At 38.7% G+C, this 27,381-nt stretch overlaps 1 protein-coding gene across 1 annotated transcript in view; it reads left to right on the top strand.

Moving 5' to 3' along the window:
- The window catches only part of celsr3 (cadherin, EGF LAG seven-pass G-type receptor 3), a 123,977-nt gene that overhangs the window by 59,198 nt on the left and 37,398 nt on the right, over positions 1–27,381 (top strand). The window contains 8 exon segments of the mRNA XM_038723767.1: positions 2,773–2,936; positions 3,956–4,081; positions 6,644–6,813; positions 7,497–7,682; positions 8,567–8,677; positions 8,855–9,023; positions 23,848–23,989; positions 24,990–25,110. Coding sequence (XP_038579695.1) covers positions 2,773–2,936; positions 3,956–4,081; positions 6,644–6,813; positions 7,497–7,682; positions 8,567–8,677; positions 8,855–9,023; positions 23,848–23,989; positions 24,990–25,110 — 1,189 coding nt within the window.

Genomic DNA, 27,381 nt, shown 5'->3' with positions numbered 1-27,381 from the left:
CTAACACGTTCACTGACATAAAGATTTACTTTTGAGACATAGACTAAGGATTTTAAGCAAGTTACGGGTTTTTGCAGGTAATCCACTGTGTTGTGCTGTTTGTACTACCTGTTGAAATGCCCTTACTGTTTTGCAAATGTTAAGGATGATTCCAAATGTACCAAAGCAACTGAGAGAAACTGTAACAGATTTTACAAGGCAGTTTTCACTGGAAAGAAAACTGATAAGGCTGGTCAGTTTGTGTAACAGCACACTGGTCAGCTGGCAGCTGTTGATATGCAGGTTGCTAGATCATATAAAAAGGTAAATGTTGATTGGTGGCATTTTATTAACCTTTAATTCATTCATGGAAGTTTTGCTGAGTTGAAGCCTTACTTTTGCAGGAACACCCTGATCACATTTGCACAGTTACACAGAACCCAGTACAGCAGTTAGCTGCTCCACTGGACCAGCCACTACAGGGTGGTAATGAGAGAGGAGCAACACAGATTTCACCACACAGATTTATCCTATTGGTCCGGTGATTGAACAGACGACCTCCCGGTCACAAGCTTGCTACTCTAATTTTTAGGCTACCACTGCCTGGCTTTGATTAGCATGCCTGTGAACTAACTGCTGTATTAGACGGGCGGTTCATTTACAAACAGTTGAAGATGTGCCCACTACTTTATAGCATGAAACCAATTGGCTTAGTGTCAATATAGTTTATATAAGGACATTTATTGCCTTTAGAAATGACACAATCTATTGGAAAAAGCAGTTTATTGTTTTTTAATATATATTGTTTATTTCCTCTGTTTTGGAAGGGATGTTTCCCATCAACTCTACATGTTGATCTCTCAATAAGCTCTGTGCAGGTTTGATTTCTGCCCGAGGTCCTCCAGATGTATAATAGCAGTTGCTTGCTACTGGGTAACAATAAATTATGTTAACATGGAACAGAGAGAGTGATTTGATCTAATTGAAATGTACATGCTGACTTAATGGGTCATTCTCCTGAAAATTAGTTTTAAATTATCACCTTAACGTCATTCAGAATTTCACAATATCAGCGTGATTTAAACAGACTTGTTAGCTGATCACTGTTTTAAAATAAAAAAAAGTATGTGTAACACGCCATTAAATATAGATTTAAGCAGTCTAATCTGGCAAACTCCTGCTAAGATTTTGACTGAGACTGTTGCTGTTGGAAAGGATTTTGGGGCATGTCAGATCAGGGTGAGGAGGTGACTGGAGGAGAAATCTATGGGGACCTGAAGCTTTAATGAGCGCGACTGTTTGACGTGTTCATGCTCCTTCATGTCTGTCTGTATCTCTCTGATGGTCTTGTTACCCGTTGGCTCATTCTGCCTGCTGTTAATGTTCAGTTTCTTTTCATAACACTCTGCTTGTCTGTGTCGTTCCGTGTCTCCGTCTCTCTCCCACTCATTCTCTTATAGCTGGCCAAAAAATTCAGATAGACAGTTTTACATCCACTACGTTGCTTTTAGGTGTCTGTTCTGTTTGACCGTGTCAAAGTTTTGTTGTCCTACTACTTGTGGTGTGTGTCTGCCAAACTTAATGTCTGCATGTACGCCAACGAACAACAATCACATCTATACACACACATTCACTTAAAAAGCAGCTTGTCATAGCGTTGATGTCAGGCCTCGCCTTGTAAGCTGTAATCACATTGGCTGTGTTCTGTCAGTGTTAAGTGAGGCTGAGACAAGAGAAGACTGATCAAAGAGGCCAAAGACTAACACTTCAACACTCTCTTCAGCCGTCTCTTCTCCATTTCTCCGTTAACAGCTTGCCCTCCTCTTACTCTGTCTTGACATCTTCTTCTAATGATGCTCTGTGTTGATGTTCGCTGTAACTCACACTTAATCTCTTGTTTGTTCGACTCTGGCGCCTTTTGTCTCTTAAAGTTCCTTCAATTCATATTCCCCTGCCGTTTATTGGCTTTGGCACGTGACATGCGTCGAGCTTAAAAGAAAAACCACGACTCACACTGGAGGGGAAAAAAGAGAACGCTCTCAAAATGATAACACAACTGTTTCTCTCTCTTCCTTTTTTTCTGGCTCATGTGGTTATATGGAACTGTTATTTGCTGTCCCCTATGTCGTCCTCCTCACATTAATTTTGCCGTTGATTATTTCACTCTACACGTCTTCCATCTGCCTTGTCTTCCGCCTTTAAACTCGCTCCCTCTTGATATTTGCTGTAACTTAATCTCTTGTTTGTTCATCTGTCTCCCCTGCTGCCTCCTCATCTCCCTTTTGTTGTTGCTGTTTTTAGTCTCCTTTTTATGCCTGCAACTCTTCTACTTGTTGACATCCCCTAACATCTACCTCCTTTCACTGCTGGCTCTTTCTCCCTCTGCCTTGTCATCCATTTTTACCTCTTCTCTCCTGATATTTGCTGTAGCTCATATTTAATCTCCTGTTTGTTCATCTGTCTATCAGTCTGTCTCCTTTACTTTCTCGTCTTTTCAATTCCTCTCTTCTCCTGCTGTTTCCACTTTTACCCTCGACAACATCATCATCTCATTTCTCCTCAACATCCACTGTTATTCTCTGATTCTTGTTCCTTTTGACATTTACCTCTGATGACACATCTGGTTTGTTTAATCCCTTTGCCTTTCACATACCCTCTTTTCATGTTTTTTCTTTTCTTACCCTCCCATCCTTCATCTCTCTCCTCTCGCTTCCCCTACGTCCATGAGGGATAATCCCCCATTCCCTCTTTATTCTCATTTTCTCTTCACCTTATTTACTTCTCCTCTCTCAGGTCTCTGGACCTGACTGGTCCATTGTTTCTGGGTGGAGTTCCCAATGTACCAGACAACTTCCCATTTGGCACCAGGGAGTTTATCGGCTGTATGAAGGAGCTGCACATTGACAACAAGCCGCTGGACTTGGCTGGCTTTATCGCTAACAATGGAACGCTCCCTGGTCAGTACTGCTAACCATATTTCTCCCCCATAAAAAGCATGAGCACTGACACATTTACAATGTCCACAAATGCCATTTTGCAAAGTTCTTTTCTTAACTAAACAGATATAAAGTATTAATTGAAGCATCAGTTTCAATGTTCTACAAACCACATGCATTCTGTCTGATGACCGGGCACTTATATTGCTTTTTATGACCATTATATGAAATAAAGGATAAAGTAATAATATTTTCCCAGTATTTTCTACATGCTACCTTAGTTACCACTATAGTGTTAGTGGGAGAGTAACAGAAATTGTTAATGATGGATTTAAGTTCAAATACGAAAAAACAAAGTTGGATGCTTCTGTAAAGTCCGTTTGAATCTTGAAAACCTACTATAATAATAAGATTTTATTTATACAGCACTAACAGAGTTACAAAGTGCTATACAAGGTTAAATACACATTAAAAATATTTAAAAGCAGAGACAAATTGAATCAAGCAGCATAGAATTAAATACGGTTAAAGGGATTTCAACATCTGTGACACAGATAAAATGGACATATAGGTCAGGATAGAAATGGAAGGAAGCACTAAAATTAATAAAAGGCTGTTTTGTAAAAGTATGTTTTAAGAAGTGATTTAAAAGATGTTACTGACCAGAGGTGAGGGGCTGTAATTGCAAAAGCCTGGTCACCTTTAGTCTTTAGCCGACTTCAGAACAGCTAAAACGGCCCTGCCCGAGGATCTAAAGCTGGGCTCCAGCTAATAGGGGAGCAGCAATTCAGCAATGTAGCTAGGAGCATAACCATGAAGTGCTCTAAATGTGATCAATAAAATTTCAAAATCAATTCAATTCAGTCTAAGTGCAACTGGAAATGTTTAGCTAGAGCTGATAATGTGAGGTGTTTATATCATGATTTATCAGCTTACCACTGCATTACGTTTCATTTTATGCATTTGCTGAGACACACATCATGGTGATACATTTTTGGAAACTTGATCGATGATGCAACTGTCTCTGTTGCTTCTACTAGGCTGCAGCGCCAAGCTGCCTTTCTGTAAGTCCAATCCATGTCAGAACGGAGGAACCTGCAGAGTGAGCTGGGAGACCTTCTCCTGTGACTGTCCCCTAGGGTACGGAGGGAAGGACTGCAGCCATGGTGAGATGCTATATGAGTTTGTTTTTATCCTAGGGTCCTACATGTTGTATTTTCAACCAACGGCAACTTTTAACAATGTCATCTATTGCCCCATTTTGATATAATTATCAATAAAACGCAAGACCATGGTGATGTTTTTAAAGTGCAGCAAAATGACTCTGATCTCATCTTCAGTTTATTTTTATATGGATGCTCATTAATTGGTGAATAATTGGTGAAAAAAAGCTATAGTAATGTTATAACTAAAGTTCCACAGAAAGCAGCATAAAAAAACTCTGCAGGCATTCAACATATTCGCGACAGCCCTGTGAATATAAGTGCAATGCATGTTCATGGATGGTTTGATGGTTGGGTGAGTGTCGACCTAAATTAAGTTATTGACAGAAGGGAAAGAAGGGAACTTTTGTTAATTGGAAACTGCAGCACAGCACACTGAGACTGATAGTATCAAGGGGTACTGCACATGTGAACTAGTTATTACAAGCTGGATATCTGGCTGTATTTTCGGCATCTAACCGCACCTAGATAAAAACTGATTGATTCCTCACATAAGTGGACCTTTTGTAGCCCAGGTGGGCTCAAGATGTTAGTTTTACTTATTTACATGTACTTGTGTGTTGTGCATGTGTTGAATGCAATTGCGATTAACCCTTGGGGGGGAAATCATGTAGTTGTGTTTTTGTAAGCGCAAATTACAGGACTTATTTTGTGCTTGTGTGCCTGTTAGTATAACACAACAGGATCCTTATCATCATGATGGAAAAAACAGTCAGCACATCGAAAAAAGAGAATGTCATGTTTTAAAATGAGATGAGAGAGGGATTTAGAATGACATGTAGCATGTCAACAGGTCACCAGCTGCTTGCAAACCTGGGACACAACATTTGCACACAACACGTGAAAAATGAAGACATCATTTTCAAAACCTTAAATAATGTATAAAGCCTCTACTTCTGGTACAATAGCAGCTCAAAATCTATATAGCATCTCTGAATGAACTGATCATTGAAACATTGAGAAACAGCTCATTTATTGTAATTTGGGTAAAATAGATCAACCACAGTTAATTCCAGTCTCAGCCAGAGACGTGTACAGGTGTTGAAGTCCTTTCAATTACGTACACAATGCAGTAAAAAGCCTGCGATGGACTGGCGACCTGTCCAGGGTGTACCCCGCCTTGCGCCCGATGTCAGCTGGGATTGGCTCCAGCCCCCCCGCGACCCTGTACGCAGGATAAGTGGTTGACGATGGATGGATGGATGCAGTAAAAAGGGGACTTTCTGGAGTTGAGTTTATCAAATGTGGATACAAAACAACACAAAAGAGGAGAGAAAGAAAGAATAATTTCCAAACAAGGGAGAGGAAAAGTTGGGCGAGGGGGAGGAAAAGGGCCAGGGAGAGGAATAGCTGAACCAGCTTAAGTGTTTCTATCCAGGTGCATAGTGTGAGATGACATTAGATGTGATGGATGAGAACATGTGGCCAGATGCTGAAGATCATATGGATTAGAACAGGACTGTGCATTTTTGTTTCTTTCCCTTCTGTGCATTTTTTGGCAGCAGTCAAAGATATACAAGTGACAATAAAATCAATAGGGTAAATACCTCGGGATAGAAGTAAGAGTTAACGGATAGTGCAATCAATACAAGAGAATTGTAAGGAGATAGAAGAAGAAGAGATGAAGAAGGAAGTACAGAAGTTAGGGGCTAGACGTGTTATGAAAGGAAGTGTTCTCACAAGCGATGAGTTAGAAAGGGACACCCCTGCTCTCAAGGCATGGGGTAGCACGTTCCACCATTGTGGTGTTACAGATGAGAACAGAGACTGAGATTGCTTTGTGCTTAGGGATGGCAGAGCCAGACGGCGTTCGTTGGAGGAGCGCAGTGACCAAAAGCCACATAACTTGGATTGTTTGTTGATCACTGGCTGCAATTTCATGTTGCTAATAAAGCTTTTACTTCTGTAATTCTGTTGCTTACAATTTTTTCCTACTGTACATTCTATAAAGTAAAGATGACTCTTTCACTTTTACATAGTTTGTTGCCAAAAATAAAGGGTGGTTTTACAGTAAAAGGAAACAGAATTACAAAACAATAAATTTCACATAGTTTAACTGTATGCAGGTAGAACTGAAACATGAAAAGTAAAGCAGCTTTTGTAATGTTTTATTTAGAAAGTCATTGTGCTGTGATTGATTCATCTGTTCCTCTTGGAAAGAAAATGTGCCAGTGTTTTGTTGGAATGATTTGATTATGAGTCAGGTTTGCTGTGTTTTGATAGAGTTTGTGTATGTAGAGAATGATTTTTTGCATTTTGAAATTTAGAGTTGGTGTTTAAAGAACAAAATGTGGTTTTGAGCAGAAAATGTGCCATTTGAATAATTGTGTGAGGTAGGCGTGTTGCTGTGTTAAGAGTTTCAATGAAGTATCTTAAGTTTAGGTAAACGCTTGTTAGCAATTGAAAAAAACTGTAAGCTGATTCAGTCCCAGGACAATAACATCTTGGGGCTGTTAATATTGCGGTAACCTTTGTTCACTTTTTTTCTCTCACCTTCCACCTCAGTGATGCCACACCCCCATCGCTTCCTGGGTAACAGTGCCCTCTGGTGGGACCTGAAGAACGACGTGACCATCTCCACGCCCTGGTACCTCGGCCTTGTGTTCAGAACCAGAGCGCAAGAAGGGACATTGTTGCAGGCCCAGGCTGGCCAGTACACCAGCCTGCTGTTCCAGGTGTGCACACACACACAGACACACACACACACACACACACACACACACACACACACTCACACACTCACATTGCAGTCATCCATTTTCATGTCTTTTACTTCATTTGAACTTAAAAAATTTGTTACCAAATGCGACCATGACTGAGATAATTGTCATCTTTCAAATCACACCAGACAATGGCGTTTCTGAAAACAAGACTACTTTTTCATTGTTACCAGCGCCTCTTTCTGCTTCTCTGACTGTGGGTTTTGGCTCTGCTGAAGAGGATAAACATGAAAGTGTTTTTTCTGCCTTTCACCATTGCCAGCAGCTTAGAAAGCATTAGCTGCATTTATACCAAAACATAAAAGCCAACACTTTACTATTTTGCACCATAAAGAATTTGATATTGTACTTTAAATCAATGCTGCACATTTTAAGCCAAATCTCTACAGGTGGCACATGATATAAAAAGCCTCTTGGCCTGCTAAATCTGTTGCGTTCATGTGTTCATGTTGATTATTGGCATTATACTTATGTCAAATATTAATGTGGCTTTATCTTCTATATAAGACAAAACATTGTTCATTTTCTGGTTTTGTCCATGGAATTATATACAGGTTAGGTTTCTTCACACTTCCTGTTTACCTCTCTTTTTTTCTGGTGTTTGCCTGTGTGTGCATGTATTCCTCCATGACTCTCAGGTGATAAATGGTCAGCTGGTGTTCTCCGTGACCCGCGGCTCGACCAGACCAGTGCGTTTGCGGTTGGACCAGGTTCAGGTGGCAGACGGCCGGTGGCATGACCTCCAGCTGGAGCTGCGAGATGTCCGCAGTGGCCGCGAGACACGCTACGTTGCCACACTACGGCTTGACTTTGGACTCTATCAAGTAAGAGACGTGATTAAAACCTTGAAGGGATGCAGTGTAACATGTTTTGTTTTCATGCTGATTACATTCTGGAATTATCTGCCAGCAAGTTATGTCGTTCATCTTTTTATTGTAGTTCTGTTATTCTTCAAAGTACATCAAGTAAAACACACATAGATGGGGCAGAAAATATTTTAAAATATGAAATTATTAAACATCTTAGCTGCTAATTAAAAAGTAATTATCTTTTTTTAATTTTTTAGCATTTGCGCAGCTATAATCAGCCAGATCTCATCCTCCATTTTAGGATCCGCTGCTGCCGAAACACTGATAACTGGGGCTCATTGATTTTCTTGTCATGGTTGCTGGAAGCTAAGTTGCCTGTCAGCGTGTTTTCAGTTGACGATTGACCTGCTCCACCATGTTTCAATGTTATTGTTTTCTTTTATTTAATAAAGTCAATCATTCACTCTGTAGTTCTAAAACCATTTTCCCGCACGTTCACACTCTCCTCCCTTCAACTGACAAAAGGTCCATTATAACCTGGCTACTAGTGGTAAATGAAAATATAGAAGAATCATGACTTTACTATATAGTTTTTGTTATTTTCATGGTGTAAACTAGTACAATTTGATTGTGTTAAGTTTTTACACAAGCCTTGGTGGCTGATAATCCCTTTCCTTCCATGTGACTAATTTGTTCATCCCTTAAACCTGTTGACTACATTGATATTTGCAAATCAAATAAATTACTCTTCTACGTGATCAAATAATCGTATTCAAATTTGCTCCTTGTGTATCTTTGTTCTGGCATTCTGTTTGCATACAGCTTTTAATGATAATAATCTTTGTCCCTCCTGTCTCCATCTGTCCCCTTACCTCTCTCCCTCTTTCTCTCCCCGTTAGGGAACAGTGATAGTGGGAAATGAGATTCATGGTTTGAAGGTGAAACATCTGCATGTGGGAGGAGTGCTGGGCTCCGGAGAAGTTCAAAATGGGATAAGAGGATGCATACAGGTGAAGATTGTTGAATACAATTTTTAATGTTTATTGATGGTTAGCTGGAAATATTAGGACAACATAAGCAGCATAAGAGATGGAAAAGTGGTAAGGAACAATTTGGATTAGGCAGATTTAAATAATTGAATGAAGCTGCCAATTTCTTTTGTTGAACTCCCCTCTCTCTTTCTACAGGGTGTTCGGTTAGGTGTGCGGCCCGATGCCCCTCCCTTGCCCCGCCCATCGAGAGCTGTCAAAGTAGAGACTGGCTGTAATGTTGGCAACCCCTGCGTCTCATCTCCTTGCCCTGCCCATAGCCGTTGCTCCGACCAATGGGAGCGGCACACCTGTGTCTGCGAGCCTGGTGAGTGAACAGAGAGACTTGAACATCTTGTCATTAAGGAAGGGGGCGCAACATATTCGCAACCGACATGTCGTAAATTAACATGCAATATTATGAGGCTCTTCAGTGTCCAGCCATTTTGTGCGATTTACTTCTTGTTCTGGAAAAATTGATTATTTTTCTCATTTATGTAATGACACCATTTAATAATACAAACAGCAGAGGAGGAGGGATGCTGTTATGATTATTATTATGTTATGATCAGCATTTTAGCTCCCGCAGGCTTTCAACACAGGCCACACTTCTTTTTCTACTGTCTGCTATTACTATGTCAGTTCTCGTTTAACTGCACCATTAGTGATATGGTACGCTTTGGAGAATGATGTTGTGTGACTGTGTGATTGGCAGCAGGTTTTGTTGGCACGCCATTGGTTAACAGTTCTAGCTCCATCATGGATTATTACAGGATGTCTGTAACCAGACTATAACATTTGCCATGTGTTAAGGTGTTTTAGTGTTTATTTTGTAGATTGTCTGTAACTTGAGGTTAGCATTTTGCGCTGCTAATGTGGCTACTCCCACAGGCTGAGGCGATGTTGGACTGCTGCCCTAACCCTTGCTATCATTCTTGTTCTATGGAAGCCCATTCTCTGTGATCCTTGCTGTGTGTGTGTGTGTGTGTGTGTGTGTGTGTGTGTTGCTACTGTGTGTCAATTGAAATGGTCAAACTGCACGAATTAATTTGCAACGTTGTGCAACTTTGATTAGCACCCCTTTTAGGTTTACCAGGTACAGTAGAGTGCACTCAGTTCGCTGTGGCAGATTAAGTTAATCTAGAGATAATGTGCTGATTTTCCAAAAGTTTTTGTGTGTAATGTTTTTAAAATGAAGTAGTAGCATAAACATAAGTTGTTAAACAAGACAGAAAAATGTTTGTAATGTGTTTTTAATGAATTGATATTAGTAAATTGTTTTGGTTACTATTTTTTGTTTTAGATTTCAAGATTATGTTATGATCAGCATTTTACTCATTTTTGGGGGCATTTTACAGGCTAAACAATTCATCAATTTATAAAGAAATTGGAGCTAAATGATAATACAAATTTTTTTTGCCAATTTATTACTGTGTATGGCTTAACAAATTAAAGACGGATTTTAAGCCTAGGAACAATTATCATGACTGCAAATCTCTTGCATCTCATAGTGTTTTGACTTTTGACAATGAATACATAAAAAAAAAAAACTGTGTGACAGCCAAGAACAATTTTCCACTTCAGTCATGCAAGTTAAATTGCATGTGCGCTAAACTCTGCGCCAGGGAAGTGGTCATAATATTTTATACCCTGGACTAGGCATATAAAGAAAAGAGGTGTGAGAGGAGAAGTTGAAAAAAGCCAGCTGACTTAGAGAGAGAGAAAAAGGGAATAACAACCTGGCCATATCTGCGTAGGAGTCTGCCAGTGCTCTAACTGGGTTAAACAGATATTTGGGAATGCATAATTAGTTCTCATCCACAGAGAGAAAGAGACTGACTGTAGGCTAACTTCCAAAATCTCCTTAGTCAGGTGAATATAATGAGGCAGAATTAATGTGGAAGAAAAAACTTCCAACTGATTAAAAGAGAATGAGAGGAGAAGTAAAAAAAATATACTGTATAAAGAGAAGTAGTGTTAGGAAGAAAAGAAAAAAGAACAATGGAAAGATGAAAACAAGGCAGAGGAGGAACAGAGACTGAAAATGTTAATGATTAATGAAGAGAAAGAGGCGGGTGACAGAAATAGTGTACAAACAACACTAGATTTTTTGAGGCAAGAGGAAAGAAGAGAAGAAAGTCAAGTCAAACAGCCTGAAAACTCTGGTGACATGTTTGGGAATAGATTCCCGCACAACTGGCATATGTGCACACAGACGCACAAATCATAGAAGCGAGAGAAAGTGAACATGACAGGCGCACACACAACAGAGGTTGAAGAGTGATATTTGGTATTTATTTGGAACTATATTAGCAGCTTCTGATGCAGCAGCTGCAGTTCAGTTCTACTGCATTGATTAAACAGACTAGACCAGTCAAGCAGAGATGAATAAAGCAGATTACTTATTTTTAAGATTAAAGGAGAGATGAGACAAGAGCTACTTTCTTAGCATCCATCACCTTCCTTCTCTACATCTCAACCTGTGTCTTACCCACCCTCTGGAGGTATTGGGTTGTAGCTGACCTCCTTGCCTCATCATGGCTCCCATTGGTCGGATACCCAGGTACTTGTAGCTGTCTTGTATGTCTGCTATCCGGCCTTCTGGTAACTCCACCCATTTAGTCCTGATCACCTTCCCCCTCTTTGCAAACATGCAGCCACACTTACCCAGTTTGATTGACATCCTGATGTCCTAGCTGTAGATCCTGATGAGGTGGAACAGTGAGTCAGTGTCTCATTCACTCTTGGCATACAGCTTGATGTCATCCGTGTTTAAGAGATGGCTGATGGGCGCTCCACTTATGAATCTGCATCCATATCCCAGATACTCTGGTTAGGTTTGGTCTCCAAATTAAGGTGAGGATGATGAGGTAATATGAGTAATATGATGAGTAAGATATAGAATATTTTTTGTAAATTCAATAATAATATCATGAATTACTGTTGGAATTTCTTCCCTCCAACATCGGCAGGTGTGGAGGAACGGACCGCGGTGAAGTTAATTTTAAGTAGATCAAAGTTCAAAAATCCAACTTAAAACGCGGTGCAAAGCAACGTCCTCTCGCGGAAATATTACTGTAAAGTGTGGAATTCGTGACACAACAAAATAAACGTAGAGCATAATTTTGAACAATAGAACAATAGAAATAGTTTTTCTATCATTAAACGATATATATCGTCATATTGCATAGCCCTAACCCCTCATAAAATGCACTTCTCAGATACCGAATCTCACTCCAAACTAAAATAAAAAGTTGGCAGTTGTCTCTCATGGCCTGTCAGACATTTGCGGCTGAAACTGGAAATGTTGGCGTGTTGCTGAATTCCACTTGAATTAAGGCATAATTGGCAAGCCAACTTACTGACACAAAACACAGAAGAGCAAAATAGAACACCTAGGTTCTATTTTTCATCCACAAACGGCACCATAAGCTGCAAGCCAGCAGTGTGAGTCAATGTCATGCAGTATGTTTCAGCTGCAATTTGGAAATGCATGCATGTAAGGTAGAACTACCTCAGCACTAAACGTGAACTGCTGCCATTGGCTGCTACCTCTACTTCCAGATGACAGAAGAGAATCAAAGGAAAGTTTTTCAAGAAAGAAAAGTTTGAAAATAAGACCATAAGATTAAAGCAGAGGTGGAGGGAGTGAAAGAGGAATGAGAGTGTGTGTAACGTGGAGGATATAGTTTTTCTTGAGAGTGAGAGAGCCTCAGGCCTGACAACAATGGAGAGGAAGCAGAGTGACGCTACTATCCCTGTAGCATCCTGCACCAGCCCGCAAGCTAATGCTAACACCTTGACTTATTAACATGGCGCACACATGCAGAGAGGGTATACTTACACACACTGATGCCTTCACACACACACACATGCGCAAAGTTCATGTGCATGCACTGATTGTTTCACACACACATATATTCATTAACTTTCTAACATCAGAACAATGAGCATTAAAAATGTAGACTGTTATACAATGAATGCTGCTTAAAGGCAAATCAAATCAAAGTTTAATAAAAGCAGAGAGCCAAAAAAATAACAGAGAGGTGCACTCTAAATAATTCCCTTTCATTTGTGTGTTTGCATGTGTGTGTTTCAGCCTTGTGCTGAAACAACCCCAATGGGTCTGGTCAAGGAACTGATAACACCTCTGATTCGTGCGCTACAGCCTTCTAAAAACACGCGCACACACACACACACACACACACACACACACACTACAGTACAATACAGTATACACACACACTGAGGCAAGGTTCTGCATGACAAAGCACCGATACATCTGCTCTCTCATCCACTTACTGTGAGTGTTTGTGTATTTCTCGGTGAGTATACCGTATATAAGTTAGTCTTTGTTTGTCTGTATGTTTGTGTGACAGTTGCTGACACTTGCTAAAGGGTAATTCACTGCAGTGAAAAATGTATTTTAATATAATAAATGGCAGCCATGTTGATTTATGTCTGCTTGAGTTCCCTGAGATGATTTCAAAACCAACTCAATCGCATGTAAAAAACAGTGTTGCTCAGGGTTGGAGAACTCTTATATCAACTGTTACTGTAGTAATGAGTAATTTATCGGTGTTTCCTGCTTTTGTTTCGAGGCATTAAAATAATTCAAATAATTCAATAATTTCTTCAGATGGAGTTGTCAGAAAAGTGCATTATATGAGGCTGTTGTTTGGGTATGTTGTTCAGCTGCAGTTTTATAAGCTCGTACCCAGACCCAGAGTTTCAAGCTCTACTTCCTGTGTTGCTGATCAAAACTTTCCCTATGTCACCTAGAAATGTCATTTATTGATCAGGTTTGATAAAAAAAAAAAAAAAAGAAATGTGTAGGTATTGTGGCTATATAGTGAGTTTCTTTTAAACATGAAAAATCTGTTATTTGAAGTACATTCTACCTGCTTTTACAATTACTCAGTGCACACTGGCACAGTTTTTGACTTAAACGATTGTCAAGATATAAATAAGATAATTTTTTACAACATTTTTACAGTCAAACCCCACCCACACTGTCTGGTCGATATCTGAGAATAAACACTAATATCGACCTGCTGAAATTAGCAGTGTCATTTTAGAGGGCATGGCTAAAGTATTTTGTTGTTCTATTTGGAGTATTTCTTGTACAATTCCCAAATAAAACTCCCTGTTTGAGCATTTTTACACCCCCAACAATTGTTTACTTAGATCCAACCAGGAGCGGATCTTCAGAAATATTCATGGGATGGCGAGAGGATGACTTTAAGGGGCGGCAGAAATAAATGGACACATATAAGCTAATTAAATTTCAAACAATGTAAATATATACTTGAAAATATCCCCATATTAAGATATTTTAACTGAAAAACATTACATTATCGTTGCACATAAGTAAAGTATTGAACAGAAATATCTAAAGGTGGCAGACGTTTTTCCACCAAACTTTTTTTTTAATATAACATAAGCCATTCACCAAGCCTGAGATCAGACCAGAACAGCTATTTAAATAATTTAACACACTCTTATCACTTAGTCTAAAATAACAGATCATCAAATTAAATGCATTAATTTATGGTTTGTAATGCATTAATTTAAAAATTAATCAACTAAATGAACACATTCAATTTGACAGCCCTAATAATTATATGTACTGTACTGAATAAATGTTTTAGGCAGGTGTGGGAAAATGCTGTAAAGTTAAAATGCTTTCAGAAATAGACATGCTAATAGATTATACTGATCAATTAACAAAATACAAAGTGAGTGAACAAAAGAAAAATCTAAATCAAATCAATATTTCGTGTGACTACCCATTGCCTTCAAAATAAATTCACTTGCACAAAGTCAGGGATTTTGTTGGCATATCCTCAGGTTAAAAAGGGGTGAGGCTGAACCATACAGTAAATGTGCCGTAAAACCAAAACAATGACTTGAAAAGGTCCTGTAGAGCTGCATACTGTAGTTGAATGATAATTTTATGTGTTTTGTCACTGTGTGCGACCACTTTCACATAACACAGTTAGACTATGTTCACTGCTAACATTCTTTTTCTCACCAACACATTTCAGGAAGAAAATGGTTGGATGCACAGGGGATGAATGGGTGGTTCAGTGAACACACTCATCTTTTCCTGATTGTAGTCTTATGTAGTAGTCAAGCTGATGTTGTGTTACAACAAAGTCTCTAAAGCCAGACTGTGAGTCACACTGGATGTGTGTGCCTAGAGACGCAAAAGCTCCTGGACCGTGACTGAAAGATACACAGCTCTTACAGGCTCAAGCCTCTCTCTCTCTCTCTCTCTCTCTCTCATTGTTGTGACAGGGCCAGTGTCATTATAAGCATCTCAAAACAGTGAAGGCTATCGTCGCCTCTCTCTTTCAGTTGCCATGGTGAAAGTGTAAAGATGTATAGGGCTGACAGAAGATGAATGTGTGTGTGTGTGTGTGTGTGTGTGTGTGTGTGTTTGTTTAATCCTGCAATCATACCTGTGTGTGTTTATTTGAATGTAAAAAAAAGTGAAACAAATATTTGGAAACTGAACACAGCAAGGCCAGTATCCGTTTTTTGAAAATTACAGTATGTGTGGGTTTCTAGTTTGAAAGCGGAATTTAGCTAGAGAGAGTGATATTTAATAATTGGAGTCATAGGAAATCTTGTGTGTGTCTAATGCTGCAGCCAAGGCCACAGGCTTCAAAAGCAGAGTGGTTTGTGTTTTCTATAGATGTGTTCGTCAATTTGTCAGCTCCAGAGGGAGGAATGCAGACCTCAACAAGCTGCACACTCCACACTTCAATGGAGACTTCCTTCAATGCTTTTAAATTAAAAAGGCGACCTGAAAGCAGAACTAGCTTGCTGAAGGAGGGGAGGTGACTGTATTTGAGGCAGAGATTTTTATTGGCGAGAAAGTGATCATTGTGACGCTGTGGGCAAATGTAATATCTTCGAGCAAAGATCACATTTTCTTTTGTGTTTCTAAATGTGTGGTTAGTTTTGATATGATATGAATTCATGTTGTATATGCTGAACATAAACCACACATTTTCCCTTGTTTGATACTAGGGTTGGGTATCGAAACCCGGTACCAAAAATCCCGTCTTTAATGTCCGTTTTCTTTGTGTGTGTGTTTTTTAAGTATCGGTTCAGGCACCGTTTAGGCACTGGAACCATTGTAAAAGTATTAATTTGGCACAGAAATCGTAAAAAACCCAAACAATACACAACCCTAATAAATACATGTACATACTTTAGTTTAAACCTTTCCAGACAATTCAGTATCTTTGTATAATATAATTGCATTGTTAATATAATTTCTGATGTGATCTCTTTATCAGTACTTTGGAGACAAGATTATCTGGACATCTTTAGTTTTCTAACATGACAAATGTTATTTGAAATATTAACAACAAAAGATCCACTGATATTTAACACATTTAAGAGTAAGGTTACTCTTGCTGTTGCTTCTGACATCAAACTACTCCTGATGATGGTTTTAAAGTAAAAGAGTGAAGCACTCTGCTTTATTTATTACAGTAAACAGGGGTTTCATGTGCTTGTATAACCATATAAGCTGGCTGGTGTATTTGTGTGGAGTGTCTGGGGATTGCATTGAAATTCTTTTTTAATAATAATTTAATTGACAACCAGTCGATATAAAATAACAAATGACAACTTGTGACTATGACACTTGATATATGATTAAATAACTAATTGATATTGTTAAAAAGTACTAATACTAAACATGTTTAAATAAATGTGCTGCTTGTGTCCACATTTTGTTTTTAACATTTTAGAAATAAGAAAATATGAATCAATCCCACTTAAGTCATATCTTGTGCTTCCAAAGTCTGTGAACATTTCATGAATAGGGCCAGATTGTTGTCCTCATTGAAGTTAGGTTAATCCCTGAAGTCCCTGGTACCGGGGACGATGATTGATTTTCGCGCAAAATGCAAATGAGAAAGCAAAATCTATATCTGATCCTTGTATTTTGTCACCCTATCCATGCTACACACCTCCGTGAAGCTAGGAGGCTCCACTAGAATCTCAAACCAACCATTTTTATCCATACCAAACACACATCAAACACCAAGCATCTAAATGAGCTTATGTCACAACATAGATTAAACACTGTACATGCCTGTAGTTATTGCCATCCAGATAGCTCTCATCTCATCCTACACCACCGCCTGACCACTTTATGTGCGCGACTGTCTCCGGTATTCACGGCTGCCATCTAGGTTCTGATAGATGTAATTTGTGATTTCCTCAGGCGACTTGGGGGTGTTACGAAAAATGCTTCTGTTGTTTGTTTCTTTTTGCGGAACAACACCACCGGAAAAACAACCATAGATACCTCCTCGCTTTAAAGTCTGCTTTTTTCCTGTTGAAATACTGGCAATGTGTGTCTGTCAGTTATAAAATAATCTCAGTTTCGCGGAAAGCAGGGGCGTTGGAGCGAGTTTGAACCTGGAGGAGACGCTGAAATGCCAGGGGCATTAAAACCATGTAACAGCTGCTAGTTAATGCAGCTAGCCACAGTACAAATGTATTTCGTTATCCTAATGTTACACTTGTGAGCTGTCTGTAATATTTCCTGTGTCTCACTTGGCCCTGACTCTCCCTGCAAACTCTGATGACATGCTATTGGCCTAACAAAGTATTTTTAGTATGTAAGTTTTAGAATATACTATGTCTACTAGCTATCCATACAACTTACAAACTCATCCTCCATAGTTTTTTCTACTCCTACTCTCCTACTGCTGTCCCCTTCCTCTTAAAATACTGCAGGACGCTAAACTCTGTGTGAACATTTTGACTACTATTAAATTGTTTATGGACACGTAGCTGTGACACATACACACTTCAGGACGTACGTTTTTAAGGCTTAAGTTTTACGTTTTTAACTTAAGGCTTTAAGTTTTTAAGGATGGTCACAGACAAGGACAAACAAATGGCCCTGATCAGCCCACTCTACTACAGAGCCCCCAACAAAGCATTTGTTGGGGGCTCTGGCTCTTTAGAGACCTTTATTCCTGTATTCGTGAGAATTTCATGCAAGTAGAGTACATAACTAAATGAGCCTTTTCAAAACTAGAAGCACCTGTTTAACTATCCTAGTAAAGAAATCAACTCATCTAAGTCCTTGAGTACAATGAATAAATAAATAAGCCATATCATCATCAATCTTACCATAAACTAGTGCTTTGGGCTGTGCCGGCTTTGACTCTGTTTTGCTGTTGTCCTCATCTATTGCCTATTGCTGTCTGTCTCATGTTCACCACTTCAGCCCTAGTACTGGTGCCGCTGGCCGGTGACAGGTAGAGTACTCAAAATCTTTACAAACCTTGACAAACTACTCAATTAAAGTATAAAATATTTAATAATATATTTCATCTGCTGTGCAACGTGGTTAATTCTAGGAAATGCAATTTGCTTTGTTTGTTTATTATCTGTAATTTAGCTATTTCTGTTTAATACAATTATTTTCCTTTTTCCTTATCAATACATACTCCATAAATGTATTGTTAAGATCACTTTAAAATATTATGCTAGCTGCCCAACCTATTGTTGTTGCCTGTCTCTCTTATTATGAACACGTAACCAACCAAACCACTTGCTTTGCAATAGCACAATCAGCCAATACAATCTGATTATTCCTAAAGCATCTATGAACATAATCTTTACAACGCAAAGAATGACTGTGGCAGTAACGCCTGAGCAGCTCCTTGTTGAATCATGGAAAACCTACATAGAGGAAGCTGCATCATGCGTAAAGCCAACAGGACTGTTTTATCAATCCATATTTTCTCTCTATCCCATGTGCATCTCAAAAACGATTAACCTATTTCCTGAATAAATAACAGCTGGTAGCTGCTGACTGAAAGCCAAGATTAATTTCACCGGCAAAATTCTGGATTCACCGTCGGGCATAGCTATAAAACAAATAGTAAGCCTCAGGCGAATTCCTTTTCTCTCTCTTAACTTTTCAGCACCATCTTGCCGTTGTGTCGCATGTTTTCTATCGGCCTACATGATTTTTGTCTGTGTTTCAACCGTTTATTTATGTCTGATGCGGAGTGTGTGATTGACAAGTCACTCGCTGTAAACCGCCTGGCTATGAGCCAAATCTGCTTCTATTGACCAAGAATGTAAGAAGATTTTAGTGTTTAACAATGTTGAAAATTTTGCTCACATACCTAGCTCCAGCTCTGATCAGCCGTGTAACTCATATCAATCAAATCAACAAACTCACAGACTTATAACTGGATAACAATAACTACACATACAATTACAACCACTGACTTACTTTTGCCGTTTTCACTGTTTTCAGTTCAAAAACTGCTGTTTTGTGTATAAAAGTAGCCCATCTTGGATATTGTGCAATCCCTCTGAACTCTTCAGTTTTGTTTTTGGCGGAAACTGCAGCAGAAGAAAAGTATTGCTTTGGAACAGACGGTCTTTATCGTCGTCTGGTGGCTGATCCACAGTAGCTACACAGGCATCCAATTTATCAAGTGATCCCTCTGATAGAAGTAAAGAGTGATAGATGTAAAGAAAAATGCCTCTGCCACCCATTTGGGAGTATTTTGGGTTTAGTCCTGATGATAAAGCTGTGTGCAATATTTACCTTAAGAAAACAGTTTATTAGCCACATGATTCTATTTAACTGCCCAGCAGCTGCCAACCAGCCGCACATCATCTAAGTTCAGCCCACTGCTGTGGTGGTATTCGCTGTGCCAACAAGTGTCATCGGGTCCTACAGCAATAATCTATGGAATAAGGGTGTTCATTTCTTGTCTACTGTATTCAGTATTCTATGGGCCAGAAGTATTTAAACCCAGAAAGATTTGTTGGCTAATTGCATTAGATTAGATACACAGCACTGTAGGCAAGATAATAGTATACATGCTCCAATTACTTTTCTCACCACCAGCTCAGGTGTTTTTGTGTTTTTTTTTACACAAACATACACCATATACCCCGGTGAAATGTCAGGAATGTATTAAGGTATGCAAAATAGATACTTCCTAAGCCTAATAGAGTGGCTGCATATTTAGATTTCAATGGTTCACTGTTGTGCTTTTGTTTCCTGATTGTACATGCAAGGGAAGTTAATCATTGTGAGTGCATGTTTCCTCATATGTTGTCACATCTTCTGTCTAATTATTTTTTTGCATTATTTCCAATGGTAAAAGACTGGGATATCAAACAGATACACTTATCTGATATTTAGGTCAAGAAGAAGTATAATTAACTCAAGTTTACTTACTGTGAAGTCTCTTGAAACTATTTTGAGGTTTGGAAAAAAATGTTTATTTACTATAATTTATTAAGACTTAAGTTTTCAGAAATTCAGCTAATCTGCTTCATCAGGACTGTGTTGGTGTGGTTTAATCCGGTTAGTTCGACGGTGACCAGGCGACATAAGCAGCTGTCATCACATTTTACTTCAAATGTTGCTCAACTCTGACTGGTGCATGCAGTTTATGACGTTACCTTTTTCCAAGTGAGTCAGAAAAACAGACAAAACCCAGAAATGTAGAAATGTAGAATGTAGAAAAACAGTCTTTGGCAGAGAATTGCATGTTCATGGTGGACTCCAGAGCTCATAACAGAGTAAGCTGATTTAGAAAATAGGTCGTCAGGGCCTTTTAAAAGAAACTCATTTTTAGTTATTCTGTAAACATGACTGTTCCTGGTTCTTGACAGCTGGATTCTTCAGACTGTTTTCTTTTAAATGGAACAACTTAAATCACAAAAACAGATTATTCTTTTATTCTCTGTTTTTGACAATTAAAAAAAGTTAACAAAACTTCTCACTAAAGCTTTCTGTTCGGAAAAATGTTTTTTTTTTTACAAGAAGCATACTGCATACTCCTGTTTTTTCTTCTCCAACGTAACTAGGAAGTGTTTCATTTTGAACTTTTCTGTTTGTCTTTTTTGCAGTATTTGTCCCAGGCATTTAAACATGTTTTATACAGTAGCTCTGTTTTCTGTTTAGTCAATTCAAAGCACTGCTAAATATATGGAGAGATTGTGGTTTTAGTTAAATATTAAAAAAGTTCTGAAGTGTTTTCTTTTCTTTCTATCTCTGTGCACATGAATGGTAATCACAAAACAGCACATCACTGAAAATACCAGTGAAATATTTATTCAAGCTTTCTCTTCCACACCCGCCCTCTCATGGGTCTCAGTCAATGAGCTTGTAGATAATTTAAATTCTAAAATTGCAAATGTTATTGATGTCATTGCACCAGTCAAGGTCCATGGAGAAATGCCATGCTGGTAAGAACTCAAAAAGAGAGCGTCAAAAAGCTAAACGCAGGTGGCGGAAAACAAATCTCCAGGTTCAATATGACATTTATAAAGAGAGACTTCGCATTTATAATTTATAATTAAGAAATGCAACGTGGTCAATCCTCTCTGACATCACCAAAAACAATAATAATCTACGTGCCTTGTTTGCTACTGTCGACCACCATTTCTATCCACCAGGGCCTGCAATGAATTTGCCTCGTTATTCAGAGATAAAATTAAAAAAATCAGACATGCAATCAGTGCCTCCCCGGCAGGTACAGGATATGTGTTGCCTCTGTGTCCATTTGAAATCAATTCAAATAGCATGACACAATTCGATTCTATTAACTAGGGCTGTCCCCGACTAAGGATTTACATAGTTGAATCAGAATCATAAAGTCCTGCTTATAGTAGACTGATAGTCGAGTCATGTGTGTTTTTGTGCACGGTGATTGCGAGACCATTTTGGATTTCTTTACACACTTTAAAAAACATTTATTGAAAGTTTTATTCATCAAGTCACTCTTTTAAAAAAAAAAGAACAACATATACACGACACTAATAAGCAATCATAGGTGCATATAAAATCTCCCATTTTTATTTAAAATCATTGTAAAATATTTTCTACAGCTTAGTGCTTTCTTGGATTTCAGCCACACCACAGCACTGAGACGGCTCTTGTTAAGGTTCCAAATAACATAAAGCTTCCAAAACATTGAAATATTGATAAAAACAGTCAATATAAATGACCAAAATCACTCCCATGCTTTACAGGCCCACAGCTTGAGAACAGAACATCCTACAGGGCTGTTGGTGGGCTCATAGGTATTTACACATCTGACCTAATAAAAATGACTTGTGGAGTTCCCCAAGGCTCCATTCTGGAGCCTCTGCTGTTTAACATCTGCATGCTTCCATTGGCTTAGATTATGAAAAACAACAAAATATGTTACCATAATTATGCAGATGACACACAGATTTACATAACCATATCACCAGGGGACTATGATCCCATATAAGTGCTGAGTAACTGTATTGAACAGATCAACAATTGGACGTGCCAGAATTTCCTTCAGTTAAACAAAGATAAAACTGAAGTCATTGTTTTTAGTGCTAAGGAAGAATGATTAAAAGTCAGTGCTCAGCTTAAATTGGTAATGTTAAAAACCACAACCAAGCCATAAATCTTGAGGTAGCCACATTAAGACAATTACAAAGTCGGCCTACCATCACATCATCAAGTCATTATGCAGCATTAAATTCCTGGTGCTCCTCCTACCATTGAACACATATGTAGATCAAGTGGTATATATACCCTCAAATGTGCATATCCCCCTTTGCCATGGTGTCAGTCAGTAGTTGTACTCACAAAAGTCTGTAGCAAGCAGTAAAAAAACAACCAAACAACCAAATAATCAGTTCAATTCCACAGATTCCACAGAATGAATATTGTCTGATTTTCTTCTTCTCGTGTCACATTAGCTACATATGCGATGATGGTTGCTGGGTAATATGTGTACGGTTTACTAGTTTTAAGTTTCTATTTGATCATGTGGCAAGACGACAAGACTTTACCTATAGTTGAAAGCGGGTGAAACACAAAATCTGCCAAGTAGAGTAGCAGAGCACATGCAAGAAGTCATGCCATTCAAACATGAAAGTTGTTTCAAGAAGAGACAGGGGACAAAAGAACAGGAGGAGAGGGTCACAAAGCTCCCGAATAAGATTTTTTTAGATTTAGAAGGAAAATGTTGAAGATTTTGCTCAATGCTAGGCTCGTTGGACGACATTCAAATAGGTGAGTAAACGTTAAAAATGCTTTTTCAAGGGATTTGGTGTGGCTGCTTTGCCCCTGTTTAAAAGGCACTTGTTTGTGTGGATGTGTTTGTGGGTATTAAACTGTGTGTGCGCCTTAGCTGGCCTGCTTTCAGGAAATGGTGGTGTTTTTAAGTAGCCAGCTTTTCTCTCCTATTCACCATAATCTCTTGTGTCTCTGTTGAAGAAGAATGTGGTTGCCGTGATTCGGGAGGTTATTGTACTTATAATCCCCGAAAAAGATCGCATCATTTTAGCACTGTGGAAACCTCCCCTGCACTCAGCTGTTTATAGTGACTTTTAAGGATTTTGACAATGACAGCTCTGGTAATGCTCCTTATGACTGTCTATAACTTTCTTATTGTCTAGGTGACACATTCCGACTCTAAAATCCATCACATGATGATACTTTACTGCGTCCAGGCGCACACAATACAGCTGCAGAAGTAGTGTGTGTCGGCATTTGAGAGAAGCACATAAAGAGAACTGTTAAATGCAAATGTGGAAATAAATTAATTTAAGGAGATTTGGTATTTACTGCATCTAATCTTATCAGTTGAAAAAAACGTGCACAATGAGGAAACAACGCACACAAATTTAAGATATAAGGTTAACTTCTTGACACCTTACCTTCTAGACATGAGCACACTGTATGTGTGTGTGTGTGTGTGTGTGTGTGTGTGTGTGTGTGTGTGTGTGTGTGTGTGTACGCGTGTCCTTCATAATGGGGAGCCCAGTGGCCATAACAGTCTGCACTGGGGCCAGTTGTTACTGCCTCACGCCTTACATATATCTGGAACAAACCTGCCTTTAATTAAATCAAGGCTGTAGATTACAGATAACACTGCATTGGAATTTTTACTGTCCTATTTTATTCTGTTTTTATTTTCTATTTTACCCTTTTTTACCCTTTTAATTTCCCTATAATACTTCAGTGTTTTGTATAAATCACTTTGAATTGCGTTTTTGTTGAAATGTCAACAACTGCACAAATACCTTGTGATATTGATTCTTTACCATCACTCTCTCTCTCTTTCTCTCTCTCTCCCCACACCTCCCAGGCTACTATGGGAGAGGCTGCACTGATGCTTGCCATCTGAATCCGTGTGAAAACGAGGCTCAGTGCCACAGGAAGCCCAGCTCTTCACATGGATACATCTGTGACTGTGGAGACAACCACTATGGGCAGTACTGCCAACACAGGTAGACAGACAGACAGACAGCCAGACAGACACAAATTTTAAATTTAAACTACAGTTTGTGTTGTGTTACTTGTGAGATGCCAAGACAGTCAAAAGCTCTGGGATGCTGCCTGTAACCCAGGTAAGCTCTATTCAAGTGTGCTTGTGTGTGTCTTGGTAGCTTTAGCTCTGCCTTGTTGTCCCACATCTCCAGCCTTGCATCTAGTCCACTGTGGAACGGAATGCATATACACACAACAACAAGGGGTGTGAAGAGAGCGTGACCCTGATGTTACCTCTTCCTTCCTTCCTGCCCGTGAAATTGACACAGCAATGACACACATTTTCAGCTGCTCTCCCTCTTAATTTTCCCTCCTTCTCATTGCTGCTGTAGTTTGCCCTCTTTCTTCTCAAATGAATAATCTAAAACTTTGACTAATTAACTTCCTACTAACTCACATAATTCACCAGGAAGATAATAGTGATAGTCAATCTTTTAAAAGCAAAGTATGAAAAAGCAGAGGGAGATGCAATAATAAAATCTCTGGAGAAATAGGGTCAATCCTAATATTCTATTAAGATCACTGATATCTGAATTTACTCTGCTAAACTGTCCGTAAGGAGCACTAAAGAGATACACACGCATATCTGCATTAATTATGAGAAGTGTTCATCTCAGAACAGAAGGAGAGCACAGTTAGTTAAATGTGAGCAAAGAGAACAAAGGAGGTAAGTGTCATGTACAGTAAACCAGAGTGATAAAATCTGAGGTATATTTCCCTGGAGCAGAAATTCTGCACTTTTAGAAAGCAATCTAAATCCCACACACTCTCTCTTTTGCTTTCATCTCTTTGTTCTCACAGATTAGTTTGTCATTAGTTGGAAATCACAGGGACAGATGGTTGCTTTGAAGAACTAATAAAATACTTTTGACACGCTGTGTTGCTTTCTGTCTCCAAACTGATTCAAGCAACTTGTGTTACTGATACTACCTGTTGGTGTGTGTGTGTGTGTGTGTGTAGAATTGATCACCAATGTCCCAGGGGTTGGTGGGGATCTCCGACCTGTGGACCATGTCACTGTGACACCAATAAAGGCTTCGACCCCAACTGTAACAAGACCAGTGGACACTGTCACTGCAAGGTAACCACTAAACTCACACACACACTGCAACTTTCAGGAAGGTGTTTTGTGCTAATTTGTATATTACCTTGCAAAGTGGATAAAAATATATTTTGGCATGTTTTTACTTATAGCTAAGGTGTAAAGGTCAGTGCATCAATACTGAAGATGTGATCAAATCTGACAGAAACAGCATCTGATTATTACAGTTTTTTCTGCTTGCTTAAACACATGGCTTCTTGAAGCACTATTTCTGAATTAACACTTGAACCCAATGCATTTACCAACATGTTGAGAAAAATAAAACCCTTTTCCCCTTATTTGTATTGATAGTGTGTTGTGTTCAGAATACACATCTAAACTGTGCACATTTGGACACCTGTGTGTATGTGTGTTTTACTGAACTACATGCATGACAAAACTTTATTACAAACTGCTCTGCCCTAAACACAAAAAAAGCTTAGGTGTTTGATGCTTGCTGTTTGTGTGTACTGTATTGATACAATAAGCTCTATTGATGGTATAAAGTATAAAGACTATTTTTTTTTTTTTACATCACATTGAATACTAATACTGTTAGGATTAGAAGAGCTTTAGTGGTGTAACTCTATAGATCACTTTGGCTTTGGTTTAACCCAGACACACAGTAATCTTCTCACAGTCTGATGGTCTGACAGGCTCAAACAAACACACTACACCAATCATACGATCATTATCCCTACATATTGACATTTCTGTGTTGCATGAATGTGTGAGTATGGATTGATATGTTTGTGTGTAGCCAGCTTGTTTAATGTTGTATTCTGTGCTTAATCTGATCTTTTGACCTTAATCTTTAATCTCTGATGTGCGCATGTTTTTTTCTGCTTGCCATGCGCACAATGTAAGAATGCTTTCTTTTAGCCTACATACATACATATATAAATACATACCATTCAGGTCAAGGGTATTACAGTGTACATCTTATAGTTTTTTCTGATTGTTTAGGCACAATTTTTGAAACTATAGGCTATTTTTGCAAAACCCTCCACACTAAGCACAAAACCTTACACCAAAAAACTGAACATTATACAACTCTTGCAAAAGCAAAGAATTCTTGCAAAGATCTTCAAACTCTTTTATATCAATACAGTACACAAATGTCTTTGAGTAAGCAGACGAAGCAGCAACTATGCACCGATAGTAAAAATGAAAAACACTTGTGGTTTTTGCATTTTCTGTGTAGAGCAGAAGTTTTGTCATGCATGTACAGTAAAACTCACATACACACAGGTGCCCAAATGTGTAAAGTGTGTGAAATCTTTTGCAATTTTAATAGAAGTATGTTATTGAATTTACTTATTGTAAAGCAGAGAACGTGCAGTGTTTCTCCTCTTATGCTAGACCACAATACTGCACTTTGGCAAAACAGTTTACCCCCGCTTTGGTAAAGAAGATCCGGATCCTGTTTTTCACTGCCCTTTTTTATTGTCAGCAACATGAGACATTGGTATCACTGCTGCGCCTTGTAAACAAGAAAGTGAGAAGCTAACCTGTGACAATGATTTGCAGGTAATGGCGATGATAGGTCAAATTTGCGGGAAAGTTGCAGTGATTGGTCAAAATTGCAATTCGCGCTGAATTCACCAAATGGCATATGAATATCACACCAATGTTCTGCGTGTTACCACAACTCCTTTTTGCTTATGCCTGGCTGAGATAATTGATTGCCCAACAAGTTGTTAAAGATGAATATCTTTTTATGGGGATTTTCTATCAGCCTTTGTCTCCCTTGATCATCACTTCTACTTGATCATCTGCATTTCTGAGACCTAAAACTAACGATCTACTGTACAGTACAACTGGAAGAAAAGAGCACTGTTCATGTTTTGGACAATAAAGCAACAGCAGATTAGTTATGAATTTGTGAATTACTAAAATCCAACATAAAGTTGCTCAAGGCTCACAGTCTTGTCATAGATAATCTTCTTGTGTTTTTTAATTAACCGCTTTCCTTAAACATCCCCTCCAGACATATTAACATACTACGAATGCTTGGAACAGTAATTTGTTTTTTCCACAAACTAGTTTGTTTTCTTTTTAAATTACATATAGTCCTTCCAGTTTAACTGTTGTACACTGAAAGTCCATTCTCGGTGAATGTGCATTGAAGGTTTTAAGTTTCCACATGACATTGTAAGTTGCATACTGGACCACGATTGGTTTCCAAATTGGTTGTGATGTCACAAAATCATGCTTTTATGTGCTCACCTTAAATTGAGATTCAAGGTAAGCACAGAGAAACTTTCCCCC

This window comes from Micropterus salmoides, unplaced genomic scaffold, assembly GCF_014851395.1.
Source record: "Micropterus salmoides isolate LMB-PRFRI ecotype aquatic unplaced genomic scaffold, ASM1485139v1 Ms_hic_scaffold_16, whole genome shotgun sequence".
NCBI classification, from domain to species: domain Eukaryota; kingdom Metazoa; phylum Chordata; class Actinopteri; order Centrarchiformes; family Centrarchidae; genus Micropterus; species Micropterus salmoides.
This window is presented reverse-complemented; position numbering and strand designations above follow the sequence as displayed.